The sequence below is a fragment of the Struthio camelus genome, chromosome 5 (genome assembly GCF_040807025.1).
Source record: "Struthio camelus isolate bStrCam1 chromosome 5, bStrCam1.hap1, whole genome shotgun sequence".
Taxonomy (NCBI): domain Eukaryota; kingdom Metazoa; phylum Chordata; class Aves; order Struthioniformes; family Struthionidae; genus Struthio; species Struthio camelus.
This window is the reverse complement of record NC_090946.1, coordinates 76,115,763-76,140,835: the sequence shown is the minus strand read 5'-3', so window position 1 is coordinate 76,140,835 and position 25,073 is coordinate 76,115,763. Positions and strand designations below refer to the sequence as shown.

The window sequence follows — 25,073 nt, the reverse complement described above, 5'->3', positions numbered from 1 at the left end:
TATAGCAGAAAAGGTCTTAAAAATCACAGACCTCGTGGAGATCTGTCTGAAAATACTTGTTGGCTTTTTTAACCTCTGAGCACCTCTGAGTCTTTTAAAACTGAGCACCTTCCACTGAGAAAAAACTGATAAAGAACTGAAGAAGATGCCATTTCTACACAGCTGGGCTTTCTTCCTACAGAGGAATTCAGCCTCCAAGCTATCTCTAATTGCCATATCACCATGCAGAAATTAATGGCAAATATTTGCAAGCCCTTTTCCATCAACTCCATCCTATTTCAATTCTGGTTAAGTTTCACAATAGAGCTCTGAAACATGTTTTAATTTTCACAACACAATTTAAAAGAAATTAAAATATTCTGCTCTATTAGAAAAGCGTTCATATTTGTAAGCAACAAAAATGAAGATAAAATTAGGTAAGTGCACATTTTTCTTTCATTTTGAAATTTAAAGAGTATCTTTTTTTTTCTGCTGGCCTCCTTGTTTTTACTTGCTTGCTTACTTCCCCCTGGAAAAACAGAGAAATTCTTAAAAATGAGAAAAATTCCCAAAATTCTCTTTTTCTCTCCTTTTTTAAGTATTAAGGAAGACTTTTCTACAATCATTCCCATGAGCAGTGTAAAAAGGTATCAAAAGGATTTTTAAAAATATTTTGAATGAATAAAGACAGGAAAAAAGAGGGAACACATAAAATTGCCAAGATAAAATTAATATTTTCTCTTTCTGTAGGGAAGGCTTTATTTTCTTTATGAAGAAATCCTGAAGAAAACATTTGTGCAAGAACATTCCATTAAGCTGAGAACTATATTTCAGTAACTGAATCTTTTAAAGAAAAGTCAAACTGCTCTACTGAAATTAATTTCTCTCTGTTTCCTGCAGATGCGCTTGATTTAGACCCCTCAGTCGAAACAGGTTCTTCTTCCAAAAATAACTGAATCAAAAGTCATCTCCAAAAACGCCTTGCAAAGATTTTAGAGAATATGAATAATATCATGCAGCCCCTGAACCCAAGAAAACATCTCACTAAAACTTTTAGTGTTGGGCATCCCTGTTCACCTTTCAGTGCCTTGCATATTTGCATGATAACAACATTTCTGCAGGCAGCAGAACTTCTGCAGACCTTACACTAGATAGTTGTACACCAGAGCATACATGAACTCTTTATAGTTAAAATATGAAAATTACATAGTGTGAATATGAAGCGCAGACACTTAGCCGATACATCATGGACCATGAAACATCAATCAGCATTCAAGAATGGTCAGCTATCTACAGAAAATGAGCTTTGCACCGCTTAACATGTAACTGAGATTTTCAACTGTACCTTTTTCTCACCGCAAAATCATAGAGATGTAGGGTAGGAAGGGACTTCAAGAGATTGCCTTAGTCCCATTGCCACATGGAGGCAAGAGCAAGGATACCTTCACCAAGCCTGACAGATACTCGTCAATGAAATAGGGTCTACTACATCTGGTGGCAGCTTTCCCTAGGGTAAAAATCCTCCCACAGCCCAGTTGTTCTGTCCAGTTTCCAACATCAGTCTTTCATTCCCTCTTAACTAATCTGGCTATACTTCAGAAAATTTTCATTGATCTCCTCTGTCTCCAGTGGGTTTATGGCTTTCTCAAAACCCTGCAGTAAAAAAAAAGATGTCTCACCAGCGCTATTCCAGACAGAATAATTGTCTTCCTCAACTTACCTACAACACTGCTCCTCATACTTCCCAGAGTGAGATTTACTATTTTTGGCCCATTGTTGAGTTACATTCAGTTTGTAGTTCTCTATCACTCTTTCCCCTCCCTTTTCTTCCAAGATCCTTTCCTACCTCACAGCAGCATAGCCAGTAACTCCCTATATTGTGCTTAAGCTTTCAATTTCCCCTTCCTGCATGCAGTGCAGCGCACTTGCCTTTATTGACATTCACCTTGCTGGTGTCAGGCTGCCTTCTCAATTTCTCCAGATCATTATGAATTCTGATCCTGTCATCTAAATTGCTGACAACCTTTCCCATAACCCCTACCAGCGCGCTGTCACTCTGCTCTGCTAATGAAAGTGTTGAGCAGAAGCACACGCAGGGCAAAGACTTCCCCTGCCATTCCCCCCAGGTTTGACAGTGAAGCCCTTGATTACTTTTGGAGACAGATTTTTCCGTGAGTTATGAATTCGCTTTGTTATGATTATGCCTAGATCATCCTTCATTCGTTTGCTGTGAGACCCTCATGCAGAAAACTGTCAGAGCCTTTTAAAACATTCAAATACGCTGCATCTGCTAAATTCTTATTCACCAAGCAGTTATCTGGTCAAACAAAGAAATCAGACTAATTTGCCATGAACTGTTCTCGACAAATCCATGCTGGCTACTAGCCAGCAGAAGAAAACTAGTTTTAATCATTCATGACTAGAATATTCCTACTAAAGCAGAGTTGGATTTTTTGACTGGCTGGGATGCAGGACAGGTACCCGGGGAGAGATGCCATTTTGGTTGCTTTCAAGCTGATTAGGGAGCTGATAACCTCCAAGCAGAAGCGAAAGGGGTAAACCCACGAAATCAGGAATCTGCCATTGTACCCCCATGCTGGGTACACTGCTACCAGTAGAAAATATTTCCAGATTGTATCATTTGTTTGCAGAAAAGGCTGCAGGAAAGATGAATGTAGAAGACTGGTTCAGCCTTCAGTATTTTCAACAGAAACATGAGACTGTACTACGTCAGACCTACAGAAACGAAGCAATTTGAAACCACGGACAAGGACTTGTCATCTTTTATCCGATATCTGATCTCTCTTAGCACCACTAAACACGTTACATTATCACAAGCAGCAGTGCAATAACGATACCTCCCAGAGATTCGGACCTTTTGTTTTTCTTAACAAAAATCAGATCTTTCAGCCTGTCCGGTCGTGCAAAGTGTTGAACTGCTGGAGTTCACTCTGACAAAAAGGAACTTTTTTCACTTCTGCAGTTCAACCTGATAAAATTTGGGCAGGAAATCTCTTGATTGATATGCAAGATTAATATCACCGTAAAGCACAATTCTCTCGTTGGGAGTCAATTTTTCTGTAATGAGACACTTCTTAAAACAACTTTGTCTCTTCAATCCACCGCTCTTCCTAACAACCTCCTGTACATTCTGCCTGAAAAATCACAGCTCTTGGCTGCAAGAAAAGTGAGGTGAGCATTAAGGAGTTTTAACTGAAAATGCCTGTTTTACCCACTGAAAAGCAGTGCATACCGAGGGGAACAGCTCCATTGAAATTAGAAAGGATCTGCATGGATAAATGGCCTGAAACCTCACAGCAAAGCACTTCCAGCAGCTCTCCCTTCTGAATGCCTACCAAGCACATGTATTGCCTCAGAGATGGAGAAAATGGAGCCCTGCAGGTTTCAAAGGATCTCTGCACAGGTACAGGCCTAGATCGCTCACTTGCTGTCCCAAGACTTCAGAAAAAAATGCAACCAATCTCTCTAGCCCCTTTTATCCAAGGGGTATAATGCCTTGGTGGTTATCTTTTACCTAAGATTTGTTTATCGCTCAAGCACAACATGCTATGAAGCTGTGATGCATTATGATCTAGTCAGATATGTTAGCCGATCTAGCTGGATTAATTAAAACTTTTTACTTCCTGAAAAATACAGAGGTTATGAGTAATCTGGGAAAAATCTGATAATCCCCCTGGGTGGTTAACCCCATAATCCAACAACCTCACCCCAGGTGGTTGCTTGCACTGTGTGTGAGTTAGAAAAAGCTCCACGTAAAGATTGGCTTTCCACATTTAAGTATCATTTCTTTTATAACAATTTTTGGTTGTTTTAAATAACATAGCTCAATAGCACTAAAGAACATTTCTTCAGTCTTACCTCTCCCACTCCCTGCCCCTTCTCTCTTGATACCACAAATTCATTTAAACGTACCAAGTCAATGATAATAAAAGTAAAGCTTATATAAACGTATGCTAGATATAACCTTGCAAGAATTCCGATAAAGCTTCCCCAAAGAGGCTGTTTTACAGTTTTAAAGCTGTTTGAGACATGTATGAGACACATGTTTTTGCTACAGACTAGATGCCTGAGTATCTTAAAATCTACTGCCACGTCAGAGTAAAAGCAAAACAAGGCGCGCGCGTAAACCCCCCGCAGTGCTTCTGCCAATTAACCTCTTTGTATCCACCCCAATCTCTCTCCAGGACTGAAGTTTCACGAGAAAGTGTCGCACAACGCTCGACCTTTTACTTCAGTTCTTCTGACCCCTAGGAGTAACTGGTGATTTTTGCTGTAGGCGACCAATGCTTTTCTAACTGTAAGCCTTGCCATGCAGTTGTTTGGAGAATGTTAAGATCGCAAGTTCAGCAGGCTGCACTGAAACCATTACCATGCCTGGAAACACTTTATCTGCTGCTGCCGAGAGAAACAACTGAGATTGCTAATAATTAAAAGAAATCACAGAAAAATTTTGATGTTCTTGCTTTGTAGAGCTGGTAGCACTTGGACTGTGGTCCAGCAACCCAAAAGTGTCAAAACGCTTTTTCACTCCTACTCAAAAGGGGAAATTTCCACTGTAAGGCAACTTCATTTAACTTTCTGTGTCATTTCATTCTGCAAGTGCCAGAGGGTAAATGTGGGTGAATGGAGTTTTACGCTCTTCTGATCTAGCTGTTAAAGAATTTATCACCTTTCTCATTGCTTCATCTGAAACAACAACTAAGCTAATTTATCCCTATTTTCCCTTATACCTTTCGCCACTGACGTAATTGTTCCGAAAGCCTTACCCCTAGTCCCCCAGGTGACTTGCAGCTTTCTGAAAGCCCTTCTTGAAGCTCTGAAAAATAAAGATATGCTAAGTTCAAAGACAGGGGTAGGGGTGATGCACATATTTACTTCTGGCGTTTAGTCCAGCAGGACAGTTGTGATCAGGCCTCATGCCAACCCCCCCAAAACAAGACAGCTAGAAACACAAGCACATCAGCCCTCCTAGGAAACTTTTTGGCACATGGCCTTAACAAGGGGCTTAAAAAGAAGTTAGGTCACCTTTACTGTCAAGGTGTTTGAGATGTAGTTCCCAGTACCACTGCATCAGATGTAGATACACAACTGTGTCATCTGTTCAAGACGTACCAGCCTGGATCAAGCAGTTCTTTACCACAAGGCCGTCCCAAAATCAACACCTCCCGCCAAGTTCAGTCCCACCTTTCTCATAAGTTCAATCAGAAACTACTGACTTCATCCAGATAACCTCCACCTTCCCTGAGGAAAATGGTCTCTCTTTGAGATGCAGTCATTAACACACAGATGAGTTTGCAGCCTTCCTGGGTGAATGCACACTCCTACAGAGGAGCAGCAGGAAAGCAGTCCTTGCACAGGGAGGGGCTCCTAGTCTGGGAACCTCCTTGTGCCTTCCTCCAAGTTGGCACCCATTAAGGGCAGTTTGCCCAACCATATAGTAGATTCATCTCCCACAATACAGGAGACCACGAAGAAGTGAGAACCTGCTCCTCCCTCCCTCACTGGACCAAATTCTGCAGGACTTCAAACCATGCTAAGGGAGAAAGTCAACCCTGACCACAATCTGCAAGCTCTCCCTCGAAGGCGTCCCAGCTGGCACCGAGCTCTCCAGCTACCTCGTATCGACTCATGGTCAGTGTTCTTCTGCCCACCTGCCAAAGGCAATTTGGGGGTGACATATATATGTAGCCAAAGCAATTAGAGCTCCCTGAAAGGGGCCTGCTCTTGCCCAAAGAAACCACTTTTTCACTCAGTGGTCTACATGTCACACAGTTCAAGGAACCATAAGGAGCAGCTCAGAAATTGGCACAAGTCCTCTGCATCTGAAGAGGACAAATCCTTCTGCTGTCCCTGGACAGGCAGTGCAAAGTCATGTCTCTCCCAGGTCCCACATTCCTCCAGGAAGAGAAAATGCCCTTACACAGGACTGACACTTGTAGGACACTCTTAAAGTACGGCTGGAATTAAATCATAGTTAAACACTTAATCCTATAAATTCCTACAGATGTCCTACCTTCTCACAGTACTATCTACTGCTGTGCAAAATATGATTTAGCCTACATTACTGCTAGTGATTTTTGCTAGAAGGTGATATGTTACATATACATTTTCCTAGGGATTAAAAATCAAATCCTATGGACCCTTGGGATTGCTTGTCTGGAAGCCTGCCAGACAAGTGCTCTCCTACAATTACACACTGTTGTGTCGGTGCGTGGGTTTAGCCACTGCTTAACAAATTTACTAGATAAACCTTCATGATTCATACAAACAGCACTCAAGTGGCTAACTGCAGTATATTGGCAGGGAACTGACTAATGTTAGCTGAACAATAAAAGAACACACTTGAATAATGAATTAGGTTTTGGCAGATCAATGAAGAGATGACTGACAATCAGTGGCAGTCCATGTCACAACTCTAAAACAAGAGAGCTGAGAAAAAGCAAGCGAGGGTGCCGTGAGCAACCAGCAGCCTTCACAAAAGCCCTTCAGCTTTCAGCCATTCACTCATTGCACAACATGGAAGGGTTTTACAACGAAAGATGTGTCAGATGAAAGCATCTCACCCATTCTCAACAGCAAAGAGCGCGTTCTGTTCTCTCCACTTAGGAAAATTAAGAGAGCAGAACAAGGTATCAAGAGGAACCCACCCACGCTCTTCTTCTTCTTCTTCAGCTCTCCCCTGAACAATAACAACTCTGGGTCAAAGTTACAGCAATCAAATCTGTTTTCTTTTCCAACCTGCAAATCACCATCCTGTGTATTTTTAAGATGAAAACAAGAAGTCAGCATTTCAAGTCGTGAAATTAGCAGCTGAGTTTTGGAAAGAGTTCTCTAGAAGCTGCTCCAGTAGCTGGCACAAATGACCAATTTTCCAGAAAAGGTGTCCTGTGAAATCATAACAACCAATTCTTCTGCTCATAAAAAAAAAAAAAACAAACTAATTTGAATTAACAAACCTGTCTTCCCTGTACTTTAAAATCAGTCACTGAAAAGTAATAACAATTACCCCAAAACCACCTCTCCATAAATCTGAAGGTAAACAGAAGCCAAAGCAAGCTACGTAAATAAGAGATACAAGAATCTTCCTAGAGCAAGAACAACAAAGCACCATTTCAAAACTCTTCTGGGGACTCATGAATGACTAGAAGATTGTTTTGGACTTTCACATTCTGCAAAACAGTGAAGTAGTCAACATCCATTGCCATCTTTGCCTTCAATATCGTACGACCTTCCCTTGCAGAGATAATCACTGCAGCATTTCAATCACTGCAGAACTGAATATTCTGAATTTCGATTGCTGCGTAGGTGAAATATGTGGTGAGTTGGGCCCACTCAGCTGGGTAAATAAACCTATCTAAATGCCATATTTATGCAGCTAGACTGATTCTATCTGCACTAAGTCATTCAGAGCTATTTCACTGTATTATTGCATGCAGACAGGACCGAACTGATTGTTCCAGTTTACGCCAGAAGCATGCAGAAGGATAACAGAGACCTCCTGAGTTGCAAACTGGAAATCTGGCCACTCTTGTCCCACTGGAAGCACAGAAGGGAAGAAGGAATAAAGCAGTACTTGGATTCTTGTGGCCCAGACATTCACACTTGTTCATTCTGGAAAACACATCCCTCCTCAATACTGCACACTCTTTCCCCCTGCCATATTACCGGCTTCCTCAAGTCCCTTTTCCCTTTCACAGTCTCACTCCTCACTGAAGTCCTTGCCGTGCTGAGCTGGAGGATATTAATGGCCTATAAACCAAAAGTTTCCTTCTGAAACTTTAACTATGTTCCAATATCTCTGGCTTCCTCTCTAACACATTCATTTTTGTGAAAGGCATGAAAGCAGTTAGTTTTACTTCTGCATTTATGACTATACTGCAGAAACCATAATGGCTGCCTGCGGCCTGAGCTCGAGCAACACGCAGCAAAAGGGGCTGAACTTCCTGCCAGAGAGTGTGAGCTGACCGACGCTAATGGGAGGTTTACAAGAAAGATTTCTCCGGAAGGATAAACTGTCCATGGTCCATTCAAAAGGTCTGACAGAACTACCTATTTATTCTATCCTGTGCAGCAGAGGGGATGAAATGACCAATATCAACACAAAATGTGCTACAATAAGTCGAAACTTCAATGCACATTCAGCACCACTAGGCAGGAAATGCAGAACAGGTATTTAAACAGTGGTCCTTGGAGAAAGCTTCCTCCTTCGACACAGGATGCTTTACATTTGTCGTGGTTTATCTTTCAAAAGTGTCAAAAAGCAACAAACGAAAATACTGTTGAATAGCACTGGACACCACGAAGGAGCGAGTGAGGTGAAAACAAACCCAAAGTAAGCTCCACAGGATGAGGTAAAATTATTCAAAGCCCTCAGTGAACAACCGAGTGACAACGTGCCAATCAAACTGAAAAGCGTACACATTCATCTTGGTTTTTTTCCCTCGTCCCACGTTGAGCAAGGGTTTATCAGCAGCTACAGAATCTTAATTTGGCTATTTTTAACAAGTATACCATTTTTGCAATCCTGCCCACCCGAAGGATTTGTGAATCTCTCCAAACACTCCTCCCAGGTCCAGATAACTTTGCCAGCGTGAATAGAAAACTTCTGGCTCGCAGAACAAGTCAATGCTAGCTGACAATCCAGCAAATTTCTTTCATATCTGAAGTCTGCATGAGTAGGCAGCTGGGATTGTGATGAATTACTATCTCTGGTTTCAGCGCTAAGCTTAAGACATTTCTTTGGCAGAGTCTGTTAGAAAAAACACTGCCAATATCAACTACTGGTATTAGCAAACGTCTTCAGGAAAACTATCAAAGGTGTTTCACAATGTCTCTCTGCTTGTAATAAGAGTTAGTGCAGGGACAAATATTTATCACTGATTGAACCTCAATTCAATTTTGCTAAATTTTATCTCAAAATACTGTTTCAAAAAGAAAAACCCAAAACATTTTGTTTTGAAAGAAACCTGAAATGAACAATTTTCAGTTCCTAGCCGCCTGTTTTCTTGGGGCCAAATCCCTTTTCCAAGCTCAATGGCCACTCTTATGTTTTTCGTAAGCTATTCGTTGTGCTTTCCTGCCCCTTTTCGGTGTTCCTGCTGTCATATTTTCAGCAGCTGGCACTCCCAAGTGTGTTTGCACAATCCTACAGGGCTAATTGCTCTGCAGAAATATTGCAAGTATAAAGTCCAAGCCTGATACCTATTTGCAAGCTGGCATATTTTCTAACCATCACTCAACTGATCAAGCAAAAATTTTAGATTTCAGGAGCAGCCACAGTACTGACATGTATGAATTCAAAATCCTCAAATCTTCATTGTTATGTGGGCAAAACATTCAACTATTTAATCACATTTGGGCATTTTTATACTCGTAAATAAACCAAAAAAAAATTCTGCTCTCCGTACCTTTTTTCCATGCCCAAAACGGTCTTCACCCTACTCACAAGAGGAGCCACGCTCATTGTGATGGCATTATTTATATGGAATAAGCAGCCTGGATTTAGTCCTCAACTGTCCGTTTGCCCTGCTTCTTAAATTTCACACTCTAATTCTACCAGACTTTGCCCAGATGCCTTAAATCTGCTCAAGATTTTCCAATTACTAAGCTCCCAGGTACCGCTTATAAACTGGACATGTGCAAGGTTCAACAATTTCATAGGTAATGCTTACGACAACATTAAATCAGCCAGTGGCATGTATACAGGCTGTTGTCAGTGTCAACTTTGATACTGGTATGTGTATCCCCCATCTCCAGCATGCTTTTCAGAGATGAAAACAAGAGGGCAATCTACCTAGAGCAAATGCAAAGCAGATTACAAGCTCCATTTCCTTTTCATTTACTGATGCCACGCATCCATTTTATTATTACTATTATTATTACCATTCATTCTTCTGTTATTGCTCTCACCCAACCCCAAATCTTTTATCACTGCTGTTTAGCGCCTTCTGCAGGACCTTCCTCTGCAGGACAATAAAACTTCCCAGAAAAGCCACGCAAAGTAAATATCACAATATTTAAAATGTTCTGACTCTGCTTTATTCTCCAAATCCCAGGACTTCTGCAAATACCACAGAGCAGCTTAAACAAATAGCTAATCAGCACCTGTATGTTCTCTATGGCCTAGCCGCAATAGCTCATTAATACTCTAGCTTGGGAATTTGTTTTTTCCAGACTCAGAAATGTTTTGAAGCACATCAACGCATCATGTAAAGATGCTATTCAGCACAAATTTCATTGCCCCATGCTACAAGCAGAGTCCTAAAACTGCAACTTTTTCTTAAGCATTTAAAAATCTCCAAACAAATGGTTTTAATCTTCTAAAGATCTAGAAAGGCTTTAGAAAGAAGCTTGCTTTTTATAGTTCAGTATTTCTCTGAGATGAGCTCAAAGTGTTAGCTGAAACAATTATCAGGGAGATTATTGAGATCTTATTTTCAAAAGGTTTTGTTTGCTCTCTTGTTACCTAATTGCTTAGGGTTGTATGGAGCTTAGAAAATAGAAAGCATTAGAGAAATATCAAGCACTATTTATTTAACAGAAAAAAAATTTCCCCAAATGATATTAATATTTTTGGCATTCTTTTCTGTATTTTGAAGATTTTGCTTACCCTAGGCAGTGTGTGAAATAAGAAATACACCTTTCCACTGTTGTTTTTAGACTATTTCAGAGGAGCTGTGAAACAGCAGGAAACAAAGAAAAGGGGCAATATAGTGTCTCGCAATGACCTTCGTCCCTCCCAGCTCCCCTGCAGTAAAGGTTACGCAGGAGATTAAAAACAGGACCTGCTGTAAGTCAAACCAGTACCATAAAGCGCACAGTCACCTTATGGAATCATTGCATGTTTTGAAAAGTGGATAAAACCACTTCAAGAAGCAGTTTTAAGTCTCTGCAAGTTTGTAAGCAAAACTCAGTCGGACTGCATGAATTTGACTGCACTTTGCAACATTTAGCCAAATTCCAGTCCAGATCGTTCCAACATGATCAAAATTGTCTTCGAAGTGTAAAAAAAAAGCCCTAAACTCAACATGCAATTGTGAACAGACACACTTGTGTACCACAGTGCTGCAACAAGTTACAAACTACAGCAATTGCATAGCTTCAGTTCTTGAGGTCAATTATAATTCTGAGGTCTTTTCATGATTACTTACAGGTAATTCAATTTAGGCTGTCAAGAATGCTCACAGCAAGGGGTGCACCCGTCACACTGGCTATGCAGCTCTGGTTTAAACACGACAAAATCAAATTCTACTTACAGCCAACCATCATCATGGCCACCGAAAAAATCTTCTCCCCGTCAGTGGTTGGTGCTATGTTTCCAAATCCTATTGTTGTAAGGCTTGTCATGGTAAAGTAGAGAGAGGATATGTACAAGGAGTCTTTACTGGGTCCTCCTTCCCACTGCCCTGAGCCAGTGGTGTTGTACCGATATGGTGTCCCGATACTCAGTGCCAACTGGTAGAGCCAGCTATCTGTTTTGATTGTGTTAGTGACTTCATCTATAACTTCGTAGTCCCCAATGCTGTACCATATGCAGGCTAGCCAGTGGGCCACCAGTCCAAATACACACACCAACAGCACCAGTACAGCAGCACCATATTCCAGATAATGGTCCAATTTCCTGGCGACTCGCCCGAGTCGGAGAAGACGCACCACTTTTAAGGAACTGAAGAGGCTACTGATCCCCTGGAAAAGAATAAAAGTCGTTATTTTCTCTGAAATATCCCGCTGGTTAACACAGAATGTTGTGCAGTGATTCCTGGGTTTGCTCTAAATACTCCCATACAATTTTGTTTAATGTCCCAGATGACAAAAGACAAGATCAAGCCCTCCTCCCCCCTCCAGTATGTTTGCTCTCGTTAGGGTAATTCTAGTTTGGCACTTAGTAGGTGCATAAATTAGTTGGTTCAAGCTGAGTCTTGCAAAGGTAACAAGAGAGTCCTATGAAATCCAAAGCGAGAAATAGCATATGTTTATGACAACAAGGAGGGAATCAATGCTCTGTCAATTTGAGGTTAATGCGAGATTCTGCTTTGACCTCAATGAAAGTGGCAGAGGAGCGGTCACATATTTAAATGTACAGTCCAGGTGGAGTCTCCTCAAAGCTTCTCAGAGAACAACAGTAACATATTAAATCTATGCCAAGGATTGCCATTTTTGACCAAACTGGACAGTCCATCTAGTTCAGCGTTCTGGAGCACTACGGGATGCTTAAGTAAAAGGTCAGAAAGTAATTGTAATGGGTAATTACAGAAAAAGCTGTCCATTGCTCCTCTCATCCATCGGAGAGTAGCTGGATAACTGATGCTGGTCCAACAGGCACCATTTCCTACTACTACTAGCTCCATCTAATACAAATCTAGAAATTTGTCTATCTGTAAAGATGCCTCACTGACAGAACAAGTAACAACTGAGGGCAAACTACCCTTTTGAGTGATTGCCATACTGACCACGAGGCACTGGCAAGAAAGCCACGTGCCTTTCCTTTAAGGGTTAATTTCATTGCTGATCAACAGGCATTGCAGATACTTTCCTAAAGCAAGTAGTTTTTTTTTTTTTTTTAATCAAGCTAAATGAAATACAAATAAATGGCAGTACAAATATTTAGGGAATAAAAGCACAGGGAATATCAAAAAGCTAATGGAAACATCCGAGAGGAAACAGGAAATGTATATGTCCCCCTCAATGCACAAATGATTTGCAGTGGATTTTAATAGAGCTTATAGATGCAGAAAGGGAAGAAGATTATGTTCCTGATCTATTGCAGTCCCATGATATACCTAACTTATACATTAAATTAATTAGTGACTCAAAATAGAAGCTTTGCAAAGGAAAGTTTCTAATATAAAACATTCAGAAGCGGAAGACATTTAATTTAAAGTAGAAATTAAGACATAGAAAGCAATGAGGCAAACATGCCTAGCTACTGTGCCAAGATTAAATTGCCATTTTCTATGCATCATTATCGAATCAGTCTAGTCAAAACACTGGCTAATTATATTATCAAAAAGTAAAAGACTGGCGTTTCTGGAGTTTTCCGTAGCAGAAAAACATTCATCCCTGTTGCACCTCTGTTTCTTTTCACAACTAATGTTTGAAGGGTAACATGCACCTGGTGTTTCGAGGTGTAATCTGTTCAACAAAGTTCTTGTGAGCTTTTCAAAGCCTGCTGGAATTTGCTTCAGATCCCCAAATCCTTAATAAATTGAAGTTCTGTATTTGCATTCAGGCTCTCTTGATGACTAACACCAAGGAGGGAAGTGGAATTTTTCCATTTTGATTTCTGTATTTTGCGTTTGCACAAGACACCGCTCTAGTTTACTGTTTGTATTTCTAACTAAACAGCTGCCGGCTCATTTGCTTCGGGATATACGGCTCCTGAGCCACAGCGCATGGCCAACTTGCCCCAAAAACGGGACGGTTTTTTATTGTACTCGCTATGCAATGGGCTGGGGCCAGTGGACAACGATCTCGGTGTCAAGACAGCACGCAGCAACACACATAAAAAAGAAAACTACAGAGTGTTTTGCAGTATACTGCACTAAATTAACCCACAGTGCACGCCTGTGAAAAGGAGCGGTTTACCAATGAAATGCCTGGTTCTGAAAGTTTACAAAATCTTCCTGCCAAATCAGAGGGAGAAAAGGGCAGGGTATTTTTTGAAGGATTGGCTCCTATTACTTTTGTCAAGGAGGTACGTGTTGTTTCTGTTTTACTTACAGAGACACTGCTCATTCCCAAGATTAAGGTTGGGAAGGAGTTAGAGAGCTGTAAACTCAGGAGTCCCCTTTTCGCACCTAGCCGTTTACACGTGTGTCCCAGCAGCCAGGCTCCCGCAGTGCTTCCTACTGTGCAAACCAGAGTCAATCCCTGATTAGAAGAGTTTACAGCCTGACACTCAGTCCTCCATCTCTTCTACATCTTCTCTTTCTAAGTTACGTGGGCAGTTCTGCACTAATATAAACTAACATGAAACAAGTTGCACTAACAGAAAATAAGTTTTGCAACTAATATAAAAGTACATAATTTATTTCAAAATCTGGGAGAAAGTCTGTGCTGCAATTTATTTCTTTATTTTTTCTTCTAAGCACAGATAATAACCATATATGTATATATTACGTATAAAACAGAGAAATGTTTCACTTTAGCTGATGCTGAAATAGATTCTTCCTAAATAGTATTTCAACAAAACTTACTTAAACGTCCTGCAAGTCTTAAAGCCAGTTCCATCCAACCCACTGGTTTAAGACCAAATCATCAGAGATATATTCACTAAGCATTTACATTTCATTTATCATCTTGCAAAAAATAAGAACAATGTTGGGAGCTTTATGTCTCTTCCACAGAGCACTACCTAGGGAAAAGCAATTAAGCACATACTGAATGAATGTGATGCGTCCTACTGAAGGTACTGCAACTTTCTGTGTTTAAGTACTGGGCTGGGTCAAGCTGGTACCCCGATAATTACAACTATCTCCTGATAATAAGGGTGTAACGGTTAAAACACAAAGCTTTGCCCAAGATTCAGCAGTGACCTCTTCGATGAAACTCATTCTAAAGAGTAGCTGCCTTGAATTACATTTTTACTGTTAAGAATTGCAGTGTTTTTAATTCAACTGATTATGGGCTGCCTTTAATTTTATTTTCCTTTTAACTGTATTCATTCCCTATAATGATGACTTATAGACACTTATTAAAAGATACATTTTGGAAACCCTTCTGCTAAGCAGTGAATGTCTTGCTCTAAATGAAGTAACCTCAGCACTCAAGGAACGGAAAGGCGATTAGACACCCTGAATAGAGTGTATAATCCGGTTTGGTGCTAGCATCATTTAGCCAATGTACGTTTTTTGAGGCTGAAGATGCAACCTTCAGCGAGGGTCACTTGTCTCTCTATCAGCACATTTAGTCAGTTGTTTGCAGTATCTGCTGCTCTGTGCACTCTCTGAGTGAGAACATCTGATTATGTTATGAACCATTCAAATCTGCCCCTTGGGAAATGAACAGGTTTTGGCCAGTGTATTTGACCATGTCTTAATCAGACGAAGGCTTTCATTCACATCTTGCTCTTCTCAGTCATCCGAGCTGCAGAAATTCCTACATGAAAAATCATTTACTCCAAAACTGTATTTTATGTGTCAGATTTGAAACTTTAAATCCAAAAATAGCTTTGGATCAGATTCCTATCTGACACATATCTTCAGCTTAAAAGTTCATAGTGTGAGTCATAGGTCACTGGAATCAATGGCGACTTTCCCAGTGATTTCAAAGGCCAGTGGAACCAGAGAGGACACAAACAGTAGCTCTGATGAGACCCAGCCCTTTTCAGAACACCATTTCTATTTATTAGACAGCTGACGCCACCATAAAGGAAGTAGACAATGTCAAATTTATCTAGAAGGCTATTTTTGTGGAAAGGATGTTTAAGTTTGGAATTAATTTAGCCATTCATCATTTTAAAAAGCCCAGGTTGATTGACTTAAGTGTCTTGCAAAGTCTGTCTTCTCAAATTTTCTCTACATACTTAGAAAGGAAGTTCAGTTTGATAGAGCGGGGACACAAGCGATGCTGGTACTCGGCATGAAACGCAGAGGGGACCGCTCCCTATTATTAAAGTTACCTGAATCTTCCTATTTCAGACCCTACCTACCACATTGTCAGACTTTAGTCTTTTAGGATGAAAAAAGTCTCTAAAGCTATATTTCTGCATCTGGCTGAACTTTTCCAGCCAAAAGACTGGACAAGACATTTCTTACATTTGCGATACAAGCAGTTCGAACAGATCTCTCTCTGCACCCCAAGCAAGAAGTGGGTGCTAAGTTCTCCTGCATCTTAATGAACCCCCGATAAGCCATGCAATTGGAAGGATGAAGCTGTAAAATTCATGTTATAGAGGGGTCAAGAGCCAGACATACAAGAGGATAAAGGGATCGCTGTCACCAAAGGAAAATGAAAGGGAAGAAGCGCAGGAAATCATGCTAGTGCCACAGATGTCCTCCTAAAACATGAGCGAGAACAATGGTGTCTGCTTTACACTAAAAAGGAGTAATTCACAGAGTAGCAGAGCTGCATATTTGCAAAAGACGTGAAATTCAATGACCTGGTTACTTGCTAACCTAATAAGTCTTTTCTGAAGTAGGAAATTATCACATAATCATTTTAAAAAGTAAAATAAAAACAGTAACAGCCATAAATTTCTACCAGCTAAATATACTTTTACTCTGCTCAAACCTCAAAATCAAATCCCAGGACACTGAAACAGTAAATTGTTGCATAATTTTTTTCTATTAGAGAAGAATGTGTTTTTAACTCCAGGCACTTTTGCAATTAGATTTCACTCCATGATTTTTTATTTATTTGTTATTAGCTGTAGGCAAATATGCCACAGCAACAAATAAAATAAAACATGCAAACTAAATGTGTTCTAAAACTGAAATTCTGCCAGCTCTGAAAATGGGGATTGGTACTGCATCACTTAACAGAAAACACTGTCTCAGAAAAGACAAGAGGAAAAAGAAAAAGAAAGAGCAAAAGAGGAGCTTTTCACTATGCCTTGACATGCAGCACATGATGGTTTTGAAGAATTTATGGTGCAGCCAGGAACCAGAGCTGAGCCCCTTTCTACGAAACACTTTAGGGCAGGCTGCCATTGCAGTCAGACGTGTGACCACCGTGTATGCAGACCTTCTCAAGCTAATTTAATAAGCTTAGAGCTGCTGGATGCAAAGCAATTACAGCAGCCTGCGTTCAACAAAACTAACCATCAAAGTCTGATCAAACTCTCAGAGGAGCCCACAGCCCAGGCTGAGCTCCTTATCTCCGCGCATGAGCAGAAGGCTTTAAGAAGCTGATGGCTGTCCCTTACACAGCTCAAAGGAGGAGAAATTAAACCCATCCTTGAAATCTGTACAGCCAAGATCTAGGCAGCATCCTAACCTGTATGAGAGAGATGGATATTATGAAGCACTGCATCACAACGCAAGACCTCAACTTTCACAGTAGCAGCTGGAGAATAAATGCTATTAGTAACAACAGGAAGAGATTTTCTGCAGACGCAATAGCATTCCTGTTTCTTCACTGAATAGCCAGTTACTCCACAGAAAGCAATGCTACGCTACATTTGGTTCTGATACGTAACGAGGATTTTGCAGAAGTCTCCATTGGTTTGAAGAGAGAAATCAATCAGTTCATAAAAAAACAAACAATCACAAAGGAAGTTGGAACTGGGGTTCTTGATTTCAAAAGGGCACAACCTGATAAATGATACAATGAATTATAAACAAAAATAAGTGAAGTCACCTGGACTGAGGGAGACAGAGGAGTCACGGACCTGAGAGTAGAGGACACCTGGAACACCCGTAGGTCAAAAAATGCAAACCTAGAAGTTGTATCTCAAAATGGAAAAAAGCTTATGAAACTGGGCATCAGTTCTAAATGGATGAATAATCATCCCAAGAAAGAAAACAAAAAGAGAGAACTTGCAATATATAGGAAATAAAAACTGATTGACAAAGAAAGCTGTGCCTTAGAGGGTAAAAAGAGTAGGGATAAAGTGAGAATTGTCAAATGTCAGGTTGAACTTTTCCTTGCAAAAAGCACTGAAATGAATACGCCAAGATACTTCACACTTATAAAGGAGAAAAGAACAACAAAAGTGATCAGGCTGCAATGAAGTAAAGACAAACCAGGCCTGCGCTAAAAATTGAATTAATACTTGGCTTTAGCTTTCAATGATGATGTTGATGTTTCCCAGAAAACCAAAAGCGTCAAGAAGGAAATAGAGAGATGCATTTCCTGAAGAAATGCTAATGGAAAAAATAATTAGAAACATTGAGATAAATGAAAATACAATCAATGCAAGGCTAAGGTTAGGTTAACTGGGTTCTCACTAAGTTTTGATAGCTTTCTTTGATCACATATCAGATTTTCTAGAGAAAGAAAACGCAGTATTTCAGCAAAGCAATGCGTGAAATCATTAGCAAACATGGAGGAAAACAGGAACTACCATAGGAATTGTAAAGCGACTGAAGCACTTCTGAAAAGGATGGCAAAATGGATACCATTAAAAGGGAATTTAGTAAGCAGCATGAAGATTACAAGTGGAGATTGTCAGTGATTTCATTGCTTTATTAATGACGTAGGCAGAACGTTGTAATACGGTCATGAAATTTGCTGATGACACAAGTTTAGAACATACTGTCAGGACAAAGGAGGAGAGGGAATAATTGGACGGGAATAAAAACAATACAAAGTTGCAATACATTCATTACAGGGCAATTAACAAAAAATTCTGCTACTAAAGGGACGTTCTTTAGCTCAAAATGACTTGAAAATTGTTAAATGATGAGAAAGAAATGTATTTGGAACTATTGGTTAATCCCGTATTGATTCCGAGTAGCCAGTAGGATGCACTCACATAAAAGGTAAAACCAATTCTAGCACGCGCTAGGTGAGTGTTTCCGCTGGCGCGAGGAGAAGCCTAACCTCATTTACCAGGCAAGGACGAATTCTCCCCCCTGGAATAATATATGTACAGCTCCGCTCTAAAGAGATGCATTCAAACTTAACTCTGTGCAGAGAAATGCTGCTGGAAAGGCCAAGAAAATAGAAGACCTTTCATAAAAGAGGCTTCTAGACAAGATTAGACTATGGGGGATATGACTGTCCTTTCTAAGCACAGCACGGACATAAACATGAGGAAAGAAAAAGAAATATTTAAAGTAACAGAGAAGGTTAGCACAGGGACAAATGAATAGAAATTTTCAGACACCACAGGTTAGGGCAGATTTGGACCAGTTTATGAGAAGGGTGATGTGATGAACCTGCCTGCCAAAGCCATGACTCAGGGACCCAGGCGGGCTCTGCGAGTTTTGCTCCTGTTTTTGTTTTTATCCTTTTAAAAGTTGAAGTGAGGCAAAAATGGTCTCAAAGGCAGGTTGTATTTCATCTTCATCTAACCTGTACCATGGAGGAGTCACATCTGAACTAGTCACCATAGGCTGTCATTACAGTCAATGGTGAGAAACAGGCCTTTTAGGGTGGGATTACTCTCAGACCTATTTCAGACATGTATCAAAACATGAGGAATCATACCCTGAAAGTGTCTGCTTCTTTTTGTCTATATTGCCTGTTTCATCTGATAAATCCCATACTTAGTACATTTTGAAATAGGGTCCAAATAGTTTAAATAAACACGCAGGGGCAAAACCTTCATTACTTTTCTCTCATCAGAAGCATTTATATTAAATAAATAAATAAATAAATAAACGACCTAAACTAATCACTTAGTTTTCTGCGAACACAGCATATAGCTCAGCATTTGGGATCAAAACAGTGAAAAAGGCATCGTTGTTGTGAACCGCTTTCCGCCAAGAGGTTTTTGCATGGTGGTACACAATGGATAAGGAAGATAAAGCGCCTATAGATTTTGGAAACAACTGAAATGGTGAGCTCTTGCCAAATTAAGCCAGTAAACCTGCAGGCACGTTCCCAGAAGCAATACGTAGGCATAGTGCAAGAGAAGCATTCCAGCATGACATATTGGTTGTTTGAAATTTTACCAGCAAATCATTCCCAAAAGAAATTTTTGTGTTGAGCTACTTAAATAGAGCTTAGCTCTAAAATCCCTAGTTAGCTCCTTAATGCTTCTTTACTGGAGCTAATGTTAAAATAAATCTTCCAACGTTATCTCAGGCCTTTACAGACCTTTTTTTTTTTTTTTTAAAGGTAATCAATTAATGTAATAAAGTCGCATAGGTCCAAAGCAAAATGCTGGAACAAGAAAAATTAAAAAAAAACTTTTCTGATTTATTACCACTTTAAGAACTAAATTTAGGGTTGGATTCAATTATTTAAGTCCACAGGGAAGTATGGGGCATTACTTCTGCACAAGCTATCCAGATCCTGGGTCCAGATACAAGCAGAGCCCATTTAATGCTTGAACCTGCACCACTGACAGCAAGGGGAGACTGACTGTAGTGAGCACGTAATTGAGTCCTTACTGCACAATGAAAGTAAGTATGTTTTCACATGCAGTCCCCAAAAGCACCTCCAAATTTATTGCTCAAGACTATTTTTGTCGTCGGGATGGAGGGCTTTTTGTTTTTTGTTTTCCTCTAATACAAATGTGAACAAATGGTAACGTATATAACTATAAATAAACTTCCAATGAGTTGCTTATGGCACAACTACAAAATACAAATACATTTCTAACAGTCAACAACTGAAACTATAAAAAGAAGGAAGAGTTCAAAATATTTGTTTTAGCTCCAAAGTAGGGGGGATGTGGCATTTTGGATTTTTTATTTGCTAATGCAATGGGGTACTCCACTGAGGAAGGATAATATCATAAAATCTGTTAATTTGCACTTCCCTTAGAGAAGATGGATAGAGGATGAAAGAGGAGGGAGAGGAAGGTATGGAAATGGTTTGGGACAACTTCTAAGCAGGATGGTGAACTAAGCAGCAATGCTGAACATGGCAGCAATGAGCTACTAATTACAGGAAGGGAAAGAAAAGAAGTGTCTGCAGAGGTTTATCCAAGCTGCAGTGTTTCCGGAGGTACTTCTGAAGCCCTCTACAGACCTGCTGCCCAGGGATGCGTGTAACACCAAGCTGGTCTGTGGCATTTAATAAAGTAAAGACTCATACCAAGTTACAACATTCTCTCTCTAGGAAAACAGTGATGTTTCTTAATACTGATACCAGCCGTGCAGTTAGCTCCTCCGAGGCTAGGCAGCTAGGCTCCATTTTGCACAGAGCAGTCACCTGTCCCTAATCCTGCAAGATCCTTTTCCACTCATGCTTGTGCAGGGAAATCCAAATAATGTGCATTTGTGCTACTCCCATCCACATTATACTAGTCAGCATCTGACCGGATTACGTCATTCGCCTTGTCCCCTTCGTAAGCCTTCTCTGCCTTTGTGAGAGAAGGAGGCATGCAGGACTCGAAGCTTCCCCCGAAAGTATCCAACACAGGATTTGCCCTAAATATACTCTGCTTTACTTAATACATCTCTGTCTGAAGATTTGATTTAAACAGCTTGTATTCAACATCTGCTTCCTGCTAATGTACAGAATGCATGAAGGGGGGGGGGGGGAAGAGACCACTGAAACATATAACTAAAACCGGGTATTCCATAATCTGAATCGCAGCAGTCCAGTCTGAGGCTCCCAGGCCACGTCCAGCTCACAAGACAGTCCTGTCTGGCCTTCCACCACCCTGAGCATTTACTCAGGCCGAGGCACTTTGTATCACAAGTTGCCCCTCAACTGAAGGCAGGCATTTATGTGTGGTCTCCAGGGAGGAACTTCTGGAAATGTCCCAGAACGGCCATCCCTCTTACAGTTTTAAAAGTTGGGTTAACCTGGTGATTGCAAAGTGCAAGAACTTGAGTAAAATCTGAGCTTGAATAAAAATTAAAAATACATAGTGCAATTTCGTACCATAATTGCAGGGACATAAGCAATAGCGGTGAAGAGAGTTGACCATCTATATAATGTATGCCTAAAAAGGCTAAATTTATATTTGGACAACCTAACCAAGCCATCTTCCTTATTATGTTGTGTGCTTTGCTGCACACTACAGCAGGAGGACAGTATTTTTCATATTTAATTGCCTTCTGACTGCATGACAAAGGGGAAATGCCAGTTCCCAGTCTCGGCGCTGCTATCGTTATGCTGCTAGGAGTCTTTGTCATAGCTTAACACTTGGCTGCAGCAGGGATTTAGTTCTGGGAATTATTTTCTCCATGTCAGCCACCTGGATTTAAAAAATGTAGCTAGCAATAGACTTAATTTTAGAGCTAAAGCTACATTCTTGAAATACACCCATTTATCTTCACCTTGCTTACACCACGAGACTAGGTTCCATAACCCTTCTTCAAGTAGCTTTGGAAAGGGTAACATTTGCAGTAAAGTACTGCAGATGTAATCATTGCCAAATGGGTTGTACCAGCTTTTATTCACTTTCAGTTTACAGACTTTGCTAGTTTAGCTAATAACAGTGATGCAAAGACGTTTCTATCATCACTGAAATAGATCGATAATAGTAATTAAAACTAGATTACACTTATAAGGATTCCATGCCTTAATATGTCCTGCACAGATCACTAAATTTCAAAGGCCATTGGGTCATGTAGTCTTACATTATTAAACAATGGACATAGAATTTTAGAGTTTTAGCTCATTTAAATTTGTCTGGTTTTGCTTCCAGCTAGCGGTTCATGAAAATTAATTCTTGCAGAAAGGATGTTCTTTTATAGAACTCATATGAAACCCATCTATTTGACTCTCTGTATGTACCACCCTGTACATCCTGTGCCATTCCTTACAATATTTGCCATGTCATTCTAGGGCCATGTTTTTGGTAGAAAGGAGCTAAAAGCTTCTAGCTTTTGTTTCATTGTGAACTCAGAAATTCACGAATCTAGGCAAAAATTCCCAGAGGAAAAAAAAAAGTGCACCAATCTTTTTTTCCAAATAACAAGAAAATACGCTGAGAGGGTTTCAGCTGTCTTTAACACTTCATTTGAGGAAGCATCTTCCATTCTGCCAGGAGCCCTTCTGTCCGACTACTCTAGGGATGATCTGTTCTCTGTACTAATTCACACAGGCGCTAATGCTGCCCTTGGCACCACGTTATCTGGGAGCTAGTACCTAAAGTGGAGGGAAATGGTGAGATAACTTCCAGCTCCAAGGTACTCTCCCCATTGCCTCCTCCACGCAAGGAAGGGAGGCAAGCACACAACATCCTCCCTGCACAACAATATCCTGCTTTCCCTGGGAAGTAAATCCATGCATTTGGTCCAGAAGGGAGTTGTGGCATGGTTTGGCCATATCTAGGCAAGCAAGGGACCAGCACCCTAGGGCACCCTGTAAACCCTGCTGCTGGCAATTTCAGCACAGCTTGATTCTGATAAAATATTGTACCTTCCAGGAAATTCATGGTTACCCATGCTATCAGCAGCCTTTTCATGGCCCAGACCAATAGAGCTTGGATATTTATCTTTCTCTAATGGGCAGGACACATATAGAGGCTATGCCTCAAGGTAAGATAGTTCTCTGTCTTCAGAAGTGGGGGGTGATGATTTTAGAAATATAAATCGTCATGCATACACCAATGAAGAGAATCGTTACATATAGTTAAGTGCTCCAGGGGAAAAATAATAAAAAAAGAAAAATCTAGAAATGCTTCAAGTGATACGGAGCTGTAAAACAAAACCAAACTTCCAGTTGCTACAGGACTTTAACTAGCCTAATAACAGGAACTTTATGTGACCAAAATCTTTGGATCCAAAACTCATATCCTCACATTACTCCGTATTTTTTTTTTAACTTTTAAAAAAAGGGAGGAGGGAGGCAAAACAGACAGAAAATGTGCTTTTGGACTAGATCGGAAGTTTCAGGTAATCTTATCTTTTTATTTTAACACAAAAATACAGCCTGATTTCAGAGATTCTGAGCACACACCCCTCCCTTCTGGTCTCAATACCCTGAAAATTACTTGGTTCTTTAGTGTGTTTTATAGTGTCCGTTCTTACACTCCTGTGCTTGAAGGATTTGCTGCATGGCTTTGGCTTAGCCAGCCTGAATTTCAGCACATATAATGCTTCCCAGTTAGAAAAGATGCCATGCATTTTTCTGACTTCTGGGCCTGTATCAACCTACCAATTTTCTTTAATACGGTCTGTATCCCACTAAGTATTCCTCTTTCCTCTTTCTTAGTTCATTTTTCTCAAACCTATTTTGCCTTGTTTTCCTACTCTCTCAATACCACTTAGCCACTTAATTCCTCATCCATCACATCCATTTAGCTCACTCTAAGCTGTGCAAGGTATCTCGCTCTCATTATCTTACCCATCCCCGTCCTTGTCATATCATACAAATCCCTCTCAGCAGATTGTAACTGCCTGGCTCCATACCTCTACCCATGTACACCTGCACCTCTAAATCTGCATCAAATCATCTTAATCCCCTCCCCGTTCTGAATTTTTGTATCATAATACTTTCCATAATATCATTCTAGTGAGGCTCTACCTCCACTCAACGACAAAATAACTTTGATTTGCAGTCAAGTTTGCCATAGGTGGGAATTTCACAAAGCTCCAGCCTTGACCTAATTAATGTTGCTCATGATGGAAATGACACTGTCTCTAGTTTGGCCAATACTGACTGCATTTGAAGAACTCCAACTCAGTGAAAAAACCTCACATATCCGTATTGCAGGTTCCTTGGTTCAATCTTTTCGTATCTTTCCTTAATTCTGACTTTATAGAACAGCACTCAAGCGCACGAGGCATGTTCTGCAATGACTCAGTCTCTGGGAAAGAACCTACAAGCACCTATACCACATACGTGATATAAAACTCTACATGCGCAAGAGCGTGCGTCGATATACAGGTATGGCGAGCAACTACTATAGGGCACAGGCTAGCCAACAGGTATTCTGAAGCAGGTGATACTGGGCTGGCAAGTTACATTTTACTATGTCTGGTCCCCAGCCAGATCCACTTGTGCTGTAAATTGAGAACCGGTCACACCAGAGAGCCACAAACCTAAATCCCCTTGCTGTATCCTTCCTCATCCATGGGAAACCATCATGCCCACAGAGAGGAAAAGAAGCTGCCTGCAATGGTTTCCTCCCACCCGCCCAGTCCCTTAACAACTAACAATGTACATTTGATGCTTTACGTGAAAAAAGGAGGGGTTGGAGGTAGGATACATGAGGGGAGCAAATCTGGAAAGTCATCTTTCACTCAGCTGGCTTTCAGGGCAATTCACTGCAATTTGGGTCCATCCTTCACCATCTCACCAGGAACTCAAAAGGTACCAGAACTACTCCCTGTGGGCTTTACCATTAACCTCTGATTTTCTCATAATTTTTTCTGAAATGCCACAAACACCAACTTTGATGCTAAAGACATATTCCTTTCCCAACCCCCAGAACCAAGAAGAGGAGCTAATAACTGCCAGAATCAAAAGCTGGAAACATTTCTCTCTCTCCTACTTGCCTTAAGGAGGAAATGCTCCCCCACTAATGATAAATACTCTCCTTTAAAACAACCAGAATATTT

The 25,073-nt window shown here is 40.5% G+C and overlaps 1 protein-coding gene across 1 annotated transcript in view; it reads right to left on the bottom strand.

The window, feature by feature from the left end:
• Positions 1–25,073, bottom strand: part of KCNH5 (potassium voltage-gated channel subfamily H member 5) — a 161,292-nt gene that overhangs the window by 90,627 nt on the left and 45,592 nt on the right. Inside the window, 1 exon segment of the mRNA XM_068947353.1 lies at positions 11,256–11,685. Coding sequence (XP_068803454.1) covers positions 11,256–11,685 — 430 coding nt within the window.